The following is a 13,599-nucleotide window of genomic DNA, read 5'->3' on the forward strand; positions in this document are numbered from 1 at the left end:
ATACTGGACCTCCTACATTAAATAGAAACAAGTTCTGCGAAATTCGGTTAAATGACCGTCAATAGAATGTATTGCACCAAGCTAGAATAACGTCCGACCACACTAGCACCAATGTCATTATATCCATGTTCTAACCATCATTTTCATGGTTCCTACAAAACTCTCAGCGCCAAACTGCCCTCTAGTAATTACTGTCAGAGACTATGATATCACCGAAATTGGCACGACAGCGTTCCTCTATAAAGACCACGTTGTTCATGATGATGATGCTCATGTTGATGTGTCCAGGCGAGTCTTCCTTCAGAAGCTCTTGCATTGACATTCGCAGTCGAGGAAGATAGGACCAGTCGGTTACAAACGTTGTGGGACACGCTTTTACACTAGCTCAAATTCAGACAGGATGAATGTCGAATCATAACTGGTATTTGTAGCCCAACGATACACGGCCACCAGTCGCTCTGCACATGTCACTGCGCACAGCTCCTACATAATTCAAATTACAACTACAATTACAATAATTAGAACCTGTTCACAGGATTCGCGCACTGAAGTGAGGTATCACTTTGTTTACCTTTACTGTTGATTTTCGACAAACCATAGAAGCAGTGCTACTACAGTTTACCTTCTTGCCTTGTGCAATCGTCCTGAATTATTTCCCTTGCGTTTGCGTCTTGAACGCTATACGTGTCACACTCCCTCCCCCCCCCCCCCCCCCACCGTCCCGGCAACCCCACCCACCCCGCACATACACACGCACATGAAAGGTATTATAAGCAAGTGAAATAAAGCCAGCTAAAGGGGTCTTTCGTTAAAACGAACCCAGTTCCGCACTAATGCGTCCTGCAACACCTTGTCTTTCTAAGATGTCAGCCGCTGTTGAGTAATGTTTCTTTCATTCTCGTGTCCCACACACCCTCTGGAGTTTACCGAAGCTTTCTTCTCACATTTCCAAAACTCTGTGTTCTACACTTTCAGGAAAGCACTTGCAAAAGTAGTGGCGAAAGTACATCGAAAAATACCATTTTTTATATACGTTGAAGAAGGAAGAGCAAGAAACAAGCAGACAAACCGAAATGTTCTATGCGGTTGCCTCGTGACCCTCTGAGATATGAGGCCTGGGCTTCACGCCTTGTCCAGCAACAAAGCGAGCTCATGTGGTGACCGACACTTTGGAGCTGCCACCCTGGTGAGCGAATGAAAACGCTACGTCACTTCAACAGCTCGCTCTTGAGGACTTTGAGTCGAGGGAACACTCCTTCGCCGCAGCTGCCGGCGTAATCGTCCATGTCCGCTCGATAAGCCATTATGCCCCCGAATCTGGCTGGCATTTCGTATCTCTTGCGTAAGGCGATCTGCGGGAAGGATCGAATATGAAGCACAGTTAGCACGACTAGCGTAAAATTAGTGCTAAACAGTGGGTCTCTGCTACAAATAAGCCGTTAGAACGAAAGGACCTGTGTAACGAAGGATCCTACATTTCCCGGCCATATTCCTATATTGATCAATCAGTTATTTATTGGGAACGGCACCCACCCAAAAAAATAATAATATGGGAGGATCACTACAGCGGATTTCTCTGCACAACGAAGGAAAATGGCGTCCCATATGATGGCGCGTAACTGCGCGGCCACTGCCCTCCCATGGCCGCCTTCTATATTCGGTGGGCATAGGAACCTCCGGTCGAGAGCACAACGGAGATCGCACGGGAGGGTCACGACTCAACTGTAGGTGTGCTAGCTGGGTTTCGCAACAAATAATGCTGTGAACCTCGATGCCACGATGTAGCCAGACGCGGCAAATTCTGTTGGAATAAATACCCTCAAGAAAATTAGCCACTTTCACTCTCTAGTTCTTGAAGTCTACTTTCAGTGCCTGCGGAAAGCCCTATTTATATATGCAGGCATTGCCCCATACATTCGTACCTACTAGAACATAGAAAGTTAACAAAGACACTTTTGTAATAAGGCGTAGTAGAAGTTAGCTACAGGGCAAAATAAAACAAACGAAGAAGAACCCGCGTAGGAGAGTTATTACTGGAATATACAACAAATTGAGGTGCGCTGTAACAGACTGAATAGATTTTTATTTTAATGCAACGTTGTGCGACTCGATAAAGATCACGCCAGCTCAGTTTTCGGGATATCTAGGCGGTAATAAGAAGTTTGTCACTAAGCGCTTAGTTGATGATACAATCGTTAATGAGTCGAATAGAATCGCACAAGTCATTCGCCATTGCTTTCATATACTATCTTTCTATATACTACAAATAAGTTCAGGCCTAAATTTGGATTCTAGAATTTTTCAACCGCATTAGTCAAATATTATCTGTTTTAATGTTGTTGCGCCTATTGTATTAAATTTCAAATCCCATACATCCTCCAGCCCAAACACCATTCCGAACGTCTTTAGGCGCTGCGCTGAAACTGTTGACACGTTTTAAGTTGTACTATATAGAAACTATTTGTCATGTGCAAAATTGCCTCGAGATCAGAGAAAAGTTCACGTAAGCTTCAATAAAATATTTGTGTCGCGAAGAATGGGAGATGGCTGGCAACACAAATAAAATTTGTTAGCTTTGCATAACGCGCAAGAATATGCACTGGAGCACTTCTAAAAGATAGGGCCAATACTGCTAAAGAAAGTTCGCAGTTGTCCCCTTGCCCACACGCGGCCTTTACCTCGTAATAACCACACACCCACAAAATACGAAAAATTATGCGTTTGAAGGTATAATTGACATTAGAGTGCCGCATTGTGAATTTTCTTCAACAAATAAATTTTCAAAGCAAAAAAGAAAATTATATAAGATAATTTGCCCACTAAGTCTGAAATGATAAACAACAAAATGTCATTCTTTGCGGTACGCTTCTGTTCATTCCATCTGAGCGGAATGGATGAAAACTGAAGAATTGTTCGAATCAAGCTTACTTCTTTAAAGCAAAAATAGATTCCCAAGGTTGCAATCATATCATCTACACAAAACAGGTGTTTTACCACGAACGGTAAACTGAGCATAAACAAGATTTCGCAGTGGCTTAGCTCCGCTATGCCAGGATATACGTAGCGAAAGCTAAGGCATAGCATGGGTAGCCTTGGCTAATCTTGATTGCAAGTCCAGGTTTATTTGCTGGTCGATTCGTTTCCTCTTCATCTCGTTCCGATGTCGATTCCAGGCCTCCTACTGCTTATCAGAATCATCGCCCTCCATACTGCCGCCTCAACTGTGGTTGCGGCACGTGCGAGCTCTCCTTTTCAATCCTCCGACATGTTATCAGGCATGCGACGCAGCTGGCGAAGCGAGCGGAGGCCAGCGCAACGAAGAGGAACGTGTTGTGACGTCATACCAAACGGCGGGGTGGAAAGGCGCGGCGCTGCACAGCGGCAGAACACCTGTGGCTCGGTGCAACTAGTGGCTCATGCGCAGTAGCGATTGGGGAGCGAGCGGCAGAGAAATATCCGCGCGCGGCGAGGCGCGGGTTGTGACGTCAAGTGCGTCTTCGGAGCACCGCTATGGCGAAATCGCAAGTTCGCGGCCAGTAAAGCTTTCGCTTTAAAAGTAAGTACTTATACTCAAAAGCGAAACTCACGGGATCTGGTGTAACTTGGAAACTGTACCATGAACATGCAGAGCTTTGTTAAACTAACATTCAAACATCTTAAGATCAGGTCTACAATCACGACATTTCCAGCATTCTACGAAGTAACCCAACTAAGTTTTGGAAACGGGTTAATCCAAACTACTCCTCACAGACATCTATATCTAATTATAAGGATGAACAGTTTCTTCCCCCGGCATTGACAGCTGAGTAATATAACAGTTTTTTTCAACTACGTATTTACTGAGAAACTACCGCTTCCTTCTGAACTGCACTTTACATGTTTAAGCGCTAAAATGGATGACATAGCCATCAATCTTCAGGGCATATCAGCAGCTATAGGTCGATTGCCAATTAACTCTTCACCAGCTGCTGATAACATATGCCCAAAACTTCTAAAACTAACTCAGCCTTCCGTGTGCCGCAATTTACCGGCTTAATTCCAGCAGTCTGTCGACTCTGGGCATGTGCCAGATTACTGGAAGATGGCTAACGGTATTCCCGTATTAAAAACTGGTGAACCTTCAATAGCTTCTAATTACTGACCTATTTCTCTAACATCGGTGGCAAACTTCTGGACCATATTATATCATCAGCAGTTATGAAAGACCTAACGAAGCATGATTTTTTCTATCCATTGGGCAGCAGTGGTGGCAACTTGTTCGTCCGTCCTGTTCTCATCACTTGTCATACGCAGGATCATCGAAATTCTGGGCATCAACGGCGCTAGGCTCCATTGTCGAGCTATCGGCTGTATTACCGCCTTCTGCAACACATGTGACCCGTTCCAGGGAACCACCCCTTCAATTCGCCTTTAAAAACGAGCACCGTGCTGGCCAGGTTCACACATCAGGCAGAATTGGCGGCAACTTGTTCGTCGGCCCTGTTCTCAGCGCTTGTCATACGCAGGTTGGTTATGTTTGAATCTGAGCTGTATTTGTTGTCATTTCTATTGCTGCCCCTGCTGCCCTTATTGCTGCCCTTATTGCTTCGAATGCTATCATAGCAACCGACACATGTCTTTCGTGTTATGAAGAACTTTCAAATGATAAGGAATCTATCAAATGTGTTGAATGTTGTCAATACTACCAGCTAGGCAAATGTACCGCCATACGCGGACGCGTGTTCAAGACCACAAATGAGCAAGCAAAGAGCACACTGAAGTGCCCAGAGACAGCTTTGTTTCTGTGTGTTGTGGACGCGTGAGAAATGTCACCCATCTAACATATCCAGCCCGTCAACAACAACCTCGAGGTGTGCGCCATTCATTTTTACCCGCACATGCGCGTCATCCTCAACGCACTGTGTGATCTCACTCCGTGGCCTTTCAAAGCTTACCACGTAGTGAATTACTTCAAGCCTATTGAATTCCTGTACTGGGGTTGGTCCGCACGCTCAAATCTTACTTCGGTTAGACAACGCGCCTGACAAAATTGTCTCCTCGGGCATACCGGAAACGATCCGCCTCCCAACGCACCACGTGTCAATCGAGACATCCCTGCTGGTGCACCTGCGCACTCAAGTACACCAACACATGCACACCGGCTACAAGCATGGAAACTCGCGTTGCCATTTATTCTGCGTCCTCGTTCTGTCGCGCTTACACATTCTATGATTGTAATTTAGTTATAAGTGAATGTTTACAAGTTTATACGGCCAATAAAACCACTATCATTTCTTTCTCTGGCTAACTACTAAATTGCTGTCGCAGTCGGTGCTTCGCTTTTCGTGCGAAACTGCGTATTTTCCTCCTCATGCTTTCGCCATACCCTCCTGCGTTTTCCGTCCCATGGCACCATTGCACCTTCCTCTCCGCTTTCCTCCTCTCGCATTTCATACCCCCGCGGCACTCCGCGTTCGCTTTCATCTTTCGCTACGCTCGCTCGCTCGGTTACGCCGACGCTCTCCGCAGGAACGGGTGCCTTAAGAGCTGCGCTTTAAGGCGAACGAATTTGCCACAATGTTGCAAAATTCTCACTAAAAAGTTTCAATGATGATTACTACACAAATTAATGCGAAATATAAGCGCGGCTCTTCACTTAATTTCATTTCGCGATACATTGGCTGGCACTGACTCTTGCGCCATATTCTAGTGCAGCGCCGTGCAGAGCGGGCGGAAGAGCGTGGGGGAAACGTGGGCGCGATTCACAGTAGCCGCGTCAAACAGATCCCTGTTAGTAGCGCTTTGTTTTCGTATATGGTATCGTTCGATGCGCTCGCCGCGTGCCATCGGTGAACACACCACGCGTGCTACTCTGGCGCCATCTGGTAACGCTTGTCGCCGTACAGCGGCGCTACGCATTTCTCTTCACATTTTCGCCATACCACCCTCCTCCGTTTTCCTCCTCACGCTCTATTCGCCTTTCATCGCCAGTTGTGCTCGGCGTTCGCTCTTTCATCCTTCGCTCTGCTTATTTCCTCGGTTACGTCGACGACGCCGAGCCGAAGCACGTCGACGCAAAACGCAGGAACGGGCGTTTAACAGTTGTGCTCTGCAACTAGACACGGCAGTTCTGCAAACTGCGTCCGTTGGAGCCTCCAAAAACGGACTAACCTGGTATTGTCACGTTGTGGTCACGGTGAATAATACTGTATACCGAAAATTGTGATCCACGAAACTGACTCTTATTTGGGCAAATCTGTGTCGAGGCATACAAGTCGTCCTCGATGCATAAGGATATCGGCGAGCACAGTGTGCGATCGTGGAAAGTCTAAACCACGGGTCAAGCGCGTCCGCTTTTATGCAAGACTCGTCAAACGTCCCATCGTAATCGCATACACTCTGATTAGAAAACGTTCTACGAGAACGTCCACAACAGATAGAATGAACGATAACATTGGCGTAACGTACAAACCGTGCGGGTGCATCTTAGGCTGATCGGTGAGTCTCCAAATAAAAATATTAACAGACGCGTCAATAAATCGTGCGCGAATTTGTTACAACGTCTACCAAGGATTTCCAAAGTCCTCCCACCGTATTATTGGCAGTAATCAGAGCGATGTAAAATACATCAATTTTGTTCATATTACACGTATTGGTAGGTGCAATATTCGGAATTCGCATAGCTTTTTGAGTGACAGAGTTGTAAACGTCACGGCTTCGTGCTGGAAGTTATTCAGTTTTCAAAATTTTATTTAAAAACAAACGCAATACAATAAATTAAAAAAAATGCTTTCCCGAAATTCAGTATATTTCGGTTTTGTTTTCTTTCATATGCAGCATACCTAATCAAATTTAGCGGAGCGGTTGGCGAGCAAAACGATTGCTCCATCCTTACGTATTTAGATGGAAGCTCCTGTGTTATAAGCTTCCTCTAAATCTAGCTTATAGTAACACGACGCCTATTTGCATATATTTCAGTCGTTCGTTATGCATCATTTTTTTTCGTGACGAATAGCAGCAGTGTAAGAAGTATTTATAGCCTCCGTAGCGTTGCCTGCCGTGTATGAAGGGCTACACTAAACATCTCCGTTGCCGGAAAGAGGAGGAGACAAGAAATACTCATCTAGTATTCGCTCAGCACAATGCGTTGGCGGGCTAGTTGGTGCGAATCCATGAATACTTTGTTTAGCGCAAAACAGCATACGCAGGAAAGACGGCAGGACAGGTCCTGTCGTCTTTCTTGTGTCTGTTGTTTTGCGCTAAACATAGTACTCATGGATGTATTCGCTCGCCGCCCGATTTTCCAAGGAATGCAATGCTTGCTTTAAATTGGCCGTCGGTTGACAATACATCAGATATGCCTGCCAAACAAATGCTGCCCTCACCATGTCTTTTACATTCTTGGTGGTGTCGAAAATTGCCAGAAACTTGGTGGTCGTGTTCGCCACGTATGAGGAACCCTTGTACAGGGGCTCATTGGCAATGTTGCTGTACCGGCATACCTGGAAAGAGCAACCCACGAAGTCAAAAAGAACAACACTGATAGTCTCTGTATGAAAATAACCGGTCTTCATGAAAGCACGATATGTGTACTACTGTATTAACTGCTATAGCCTTATTTTTTTCTCATTTTCTTATTGCTCTTAGCGTTAAAGGTGGTTGCTTGAGGCGTAGAGCTTTTGTGTTGTCACCATCGACGAGATTGGAGCTCGTGTTTGTCTAGGCCTGTCTGGAATGCTGTTCGTGCTCCATTACGAACAGATTGCTTGAAAACATTTCAAAGAGGCACTGTGACCCCGAGACCTGTCGCGGTAGATCACTGAATGTTGATTTCGCTCTTCTATTTTCCTTGTCGCAAGCATGCTCCCGGTCACTGAAGAAGCCGCATTTTGAAGCCGGCGAAATCCGAAAACCGCTCGTCCTGTCTGTTGCCTGTTTTCTCTCTCGGGTAGATTGCTGTTTTTTTAATAAGTAATATATTTATCTATCGTACAGAGTACGATGTGCTGTGATATGTACGACATATTAACAACAGCCTGTTGGTGTTAGCGCTGCACAAGGTATGGTAAAGAAGCATTTTAGGAGCGAAAAAGAGGTGCATTGGAGAAGGCAATGCATTTGGAGTGCTCGACAACGGCGCCTTTTGGCATAGATGCGATAAGCAATATTACACACAGAAACTAAAATAACCATTCTTGTTTTATCAGAATATTTACATGATATAATGCAGCTCATTTCATGTGCGTGCGTGTGTGTGTGTGTCTGTGCGTATGTTGGCATTAACTTTATTTATCTCTGCCTATACGTTTCGCCGCGGCTCGATATACATTACTGGAACGAGATTGCCCGGTGTCCTCCGTTCTCTAATACTTTGTGTTGTTCTTGAGTTGTTTGACGCACTGCGCAAGTTCACGCTCTCTGATCAAAGTAAGCAGGGCGTGAACCGCTCTTTCGGACACCTACGCCCAATGGAGGCACGTTTCCATGGTTTTGCTTCGCCTCCACGTGAACGAGTGAGCCAGAGGCTGAATGATAGGGTTGAAATGCTACAGTCTCGCGACACGCCGCGGGCACATAACAAGGCGTGAAATTGCATAGGCGTTACTTTTATTGTTAAATCATCGAGCCGTTTTGATTTATTGTGCAAGCGGCTGCCTCTTCGAGCAATCCAGTTGGATGTTTAGACTTGGGCGATCTGCCACAGGTAATTATTATTTTTTTCTAAATTAGGTCTATTCTTAAGAGCGCCTTGCATGCCATTTGATTGGCGACTAATGACTTTCCCTTCCCACTCACCATCCGGTATTCCATGATGGCTCCTTTTTCAGCGGGGGTGTTTCTATTGCCGGCATCAGTCCACCTCTTCGGCATACGGTACGTCCGCGCGAACATGGCGAACGATAGCAGGGCGTAACGCCGGCGGCTCTCGGTCAGGTTGCTCTCGGTCAGTTCTTGCAGACGCTGCTTTACCTTCTTCCCCAGTAACGGCTGGCGTAGAAAAAAAAATTGTAAGAAAAGAGAGCGTGAGAGTAAATAAATAAATGAAGACAACACGTACACAATCTACTCGCGTTGCGGGTTCAGCGCTAGCTGCGGTCCTTACAATTCATTGTTTAGTACTACTATTATTATTATTACTCAGGCTTATTAACGATACACTGATAAGAAACCCCCAACGCTTAAGCTTCGCATTTAGGAGTGACACGCGATACTATTCAAAGATTCCTGACTGCCTCTCACGCGTCCTGGCAACTGCAGCTTATGTGGCCGTATTGTTCACCGTGGAACGCTGGCGGTGAAATCTATGCACGAAGACGAGCTTTCCGGTCGAAACGCGGCTTCTTGCGTGGGCCCATCATCTGTTATCGTTTCGTACTTTTGATATTTCAGTCTGGGAAAATTTAACATAAAAGGCATGCGTTGCCGGTGTTTCGTTTCATGACATATTTCTCTGGGCTGTCATTCTCATAATGCCGACGAATGCCTTTGTCCTGAATGTAACACAAGGTATGCGCAACTTTAGTGACAGTATGTTGTGGCAGCATAACCCACCTTTAACGCATGTCCTATTGCAAGGCGTGGTCCATATACATATACATTAAGGTATACATACGCCTAAATATATAGGACGGTTTCGCTCATGGACAACTCCGCCGACACCGACACAAGATGTCTGGCGGCACGGGTCCCTCAACGCTCTCACGTTAGAAACTGATTTCCATAGTTTTGTAGAGTAAACTTACACTACGCAGGTGAGAGCCGAGCTTCACGTGCTTCTGCGCCAGCCATACTGCGCATGCGCGATAGCCGCGTGGCGTCACGAGAGGCGTAGCTGCGTCGCCCTCGCTGCCGCCGACTGCGGCACATTTCAGAGGTGTGACGTCACAGTCCACACAGACGCGGCGGTGCCGTCTGCGCTCCCTGCTGCATTTAAGGCCTCAACATAGTCTGATGTAGCGTGAACACACGCTACGTCAGACACGTGACGTGACGTGCGCAGGTTAAGTCACGTTGGCGAGAACAACAGCGCCACTAGTTCGACCCATGGTTCGACGCACTGGCGCCGGCAACGTAACCAGACACGGACGACCAGGCCAACGCGCTCCGATACCCACGGCGTCTAACGATGCTCGCCCGCGCGCCGATAATTTACGACGCGCCTTTACGATTGCGGCGCCGCGCGGCACTGCGCATGCGCGAGGAGGGCGCACCGTGCGTATTAGCCTCGAGCTACACCACTGGTAAAGCTGGCGCCACCGTGGGCGTGACGTGGCATGAGGGATTACGTAGACACAGCGGCCGCGTCGGCTGCTTCGGAAGAGCCGAAGGGAGCCCAAAACGAAAGTTTAAAGTCGCACCTGCACCGCGGTTGTGTTTAGGTGGTGCGGCTTTACACCCTTGGGTGTCTGCTTAACAACATCTGAAACTACTGTAATTGGTAGTGGCTGCCTTTGGAGGCGTGCAGCATGGTAGGCTACTGCTTGGTGCCACAGTACCCGACGTACGTAACACAGCCCGGTCTCAGCCTTAGTCACACTTTGCCGCAGAGCAAGGAGCAGCGTTAAGCTTGGCTGGTGAAATTTGGAACCGGCAGACAGCCACCGGCTACAGCTCGCGTATGCAGCAAGAACACATGCCAGGAATACGTTTGCTACAGCGCCAGGACTGCGTGATATTCGGTGAGCAGCACAAAACGCGCACTGTGCACAAACGCGCACTTAACGCTGTCGCGTTAAAACTTCCCTCGTTTTGAGAGTACCTACATGAATGCCCAGCAGGGCTGCCGCATGATGTTTTTATTGAGCGCCGTAAGCGAAACCTACCGGAAGTGCGGCGCGTGATCCGTCATTACGCAAGGGAGGCGCTTCGGACAGATTGAGATTCCGTAACTCCTCGGCGCCAATCAATGCGCGGGAGGGACGGTTGATGGAGCGCGCTCGACATGGAGGTTAAAGAGAGTTGAGCCACTGCCAGTCGGCGCAAAACACTGGTAAATTAACCAAATATAACCGTACCATTAGGTTACGTGTATCCTGGCATAGCTGATCTACGCCACCCCCAATTTGTTTCTGATAAGACATACATTATTGGAAAAAGAAATTGAAGGTTGACGCTCCATGTTATCCGTCGCGGTGTTTGGTGCATTTACTGTGGCGTTTAGCTGCTGAACATGAAGTTGCGGGCGTCATTCCAACGGATGCCAAATGCAAAATAAAAAAACAAAGATCAAAGAAACGCTCCGCATGCTTTATCTAAAAATAATTCAGGAGCTCTCCACTTCAGCACACTTCATAATCCCAGTGTTACTCTGGGACGTAAACCCAATCACTCACTCACTCAGTCATACAAATTTCATTGCTTTTTCTACAAATGTGGTTAGCATTCATTGGAGAGAGAGAGAGAGAGAGAGATAAGTTCATGCGACATGGGGACACTGCAGGGCTCCTTAATCCACGGTTGCCGCACCAGGTACCGTCTTCCGGAACCGCCGCACCAAGTGTTGCGGGTTGTGCGGCTCCGAGATGGACACCGCGGCTTCGCAGTTTAAGAGGGAAAGGATGGGGGGTGGGAATGTTCTGTGCATTGGGGTACGCACTCGCATGCCCACCGCAGTGAGGGCAGTGACGGTAGTAAAGTCCGGACAACGTGAGGTGTGGCTTGGTGAGGTACGAGAACGCCGGGAGCTGGCACCAGGCCACGGCGTCCTCTCTCTGGTGGGCGTCCCACGACGGGTTGTGCGTGCGTCTGCCCTCACTTTAGAGTCGCTGTCATGAATCAGAGATTTCAGAAATCTGCGGTGTGCAATCAACCTCTCAAAAATAACGTACAGCGCAAAGGACAAGGACAGCGATAGACGACATACACAGCGCTGACCAAAACACTAGGACTTGCTGAGGAGCAGGGGCATGGGCCTTCTAGTTCAATGGGCCCTTTCCCTTCATCTTTCCCCTGCTCCTCCGCAAGTCCTAGTGTTTTGGTCAGCGCTGTGTATGTCGTCTATCGCTGTCCTTGTCCTTTGCGCTGTACGTTATTTTTGATCATGAATTACCAACTAGCCCAAGCAACCACCCTAGTTCACTTCATTTCTAGTTCAATGGGCCCTTTCCCTTCATCTTTCCCCTGCTCCTCAGCAAGTCCTAGTGTTTTGGTCAGCGCTGTGTATGTCGTCTATCGCTGTCCTTGTCCTTTGCGCTGTACGTTATTTTTGATCATGAATTACCAACTAGCCCAAGCAACCACCCTAGTTCACTTCATTTCTAGTTCAATGGGCCCTTTCCCTTCATCTTTCCCCTGCTCCTCAGCAAGTCCTAGTGTTTTGGTCAGCGCTGTGTATGTCGTCTATCGCTGTCCTTGTCCTTTGCGCTGTACGTTATTTTTGATCATGAATTACCAACTATCCCAAGCAACCACCCTAACCTTTTAGCCATTTTGGAGTTTTATCTTGGGTTAGCGTTCATTTCGTTTAAAGATGAGCTGTTTGTCGATAGGAACCATATATGTATAGGGTCATGTGTGGCACCTGCGTTATGCACTATTTTTTTACCAGCATTGACCAACACTTTCAAAGCCATTTGTGAAAGGACAATGTTTTGGAGGTCTTTAGGTATGTAGGCGACTTTTGGTTGTTTAAACAAATGAAAGGACTGTACGCACACAGAGTGTTAAGGACACGGAGTGCGTGGATTATCGCTAAAGTTTACCAATTCGCTTCCTGCTTTTGACAAACTGGAAATTTTAGACCTTCTCACCTTTCATGAAGACCGTGTTTTTTGGACGTGCCACCCCATGCACAGAAAGAATTCTTGTCATTTCATTCCACCCATTCGAAAACAGTAAAACGAGCTATTGCCATTACTACCTTACAGTTGCCTCTAAGAAGGTCATGCCCCCACGTCATACAGAACAGTGTTACTTTGCAGGTGTCTAGGCTTGGCTTGGCGGGCTTTCCTGCTTCTTTGCCAGTTTCGCTGCGCGAAGCTTTGTTCAAGAAATTTCTGGCGTGAGGCTAACACTGCCTCGGAAGAATGCGAAAAGAAATGGAAAAACGGATCCTCTTGTCACCCCGTATGTACACAGTGTTGTTCATTCGTTTAACAATGTTGCTTCTAGGCACGATGTACCGTTAGTACTTTGGGCTCCTCGAAAACTCTCTCGAATTAGCTAGCGCTGTGTTCCTTAAGAAGTGCCGAGTGTGTAAAGAACCACGTAAGGGGTTTTTTGAATGAAAAAAAAAATGTTCCGGAGACGTCGTGTATTAGGTTCGTTTAAACTGCGGCAAGGTATATATCAGGCAAAGTGGGCGTTGTATAAATTATCAATTGGGAGAGCAAGCTCTGTCAATCAAGAGTGGAGCAGGCTCGCATTTGCCGTATCGTTCCAAAGTTGGGACACCTGAGCCTTTGCTGGAAAACAAATGCATATTACGAAAAATCAGGATACGATACCACTGTATCAGCGTACCATCGTTGTCTCTTCACGAAAATGTGTTGTTTCCTGGATGCTAGGATATGATTAGGTTTTGTTTCTATCTCATGTGAAGCCACCTGCGTAGGCTCCTGTTCACATGCCTGAGGGAATATAAGTGAGACATCAGGGGAAAAAAATCAGTTGCCAGTGTGC

At 47.0% G+C, this 13,599-nt stretch overlaps 1 protein-coding gene across 1 annotated transcript in view; it reads right to left on the reverse strand.

The window, feature by feature from the left end:
• Positions 1-1,004: 1,004 nt before the first annotated feature.
• LOC135910152 (uncharacterized) overlaps positions 1,005-13,599 on the reverse strand; it is a 28,642-nt gene continuing 16,047 nt past the window's right edge. Inside the window, exons 5-7 of the mRNA XM_070522229.1 lie at positions 8,776-8,967; positions 7,365-7,481; positions 1,005-1,352 (exon numbers count right to left, since the gene is read on the reverse strand). Of these exons, the coding sequence (XP_070378330.1) occupies positions 1,209-1,352; positions 7,365-7,481; positions 8,776-8,967 (453 nt within the window). The 3' untranslated portion in view covers positions 1,005-1,208. The remainder of the gene's footprint in view (positions 1,353-7,364; positions 7,482-8,775; positions 8,968-13,599) is intronic.

This window comes from Dermacentor albipictus, chromosome 7, assembly GCF_038994185.2.
Source record: "Dermacentor albipictus isolate Rhodes 1998 colony chromosome 7, USDA_Dalb.pri_finalv2, whole genome shotgun sequence".
Classification (NCBI taxonomy): domain Eukaryota; kingdom Metazoa; phylum Arthropoda; class Arachnida; order Ixodida; family Ixodidae; genus Dermacentor; species Dermacentor albipictus.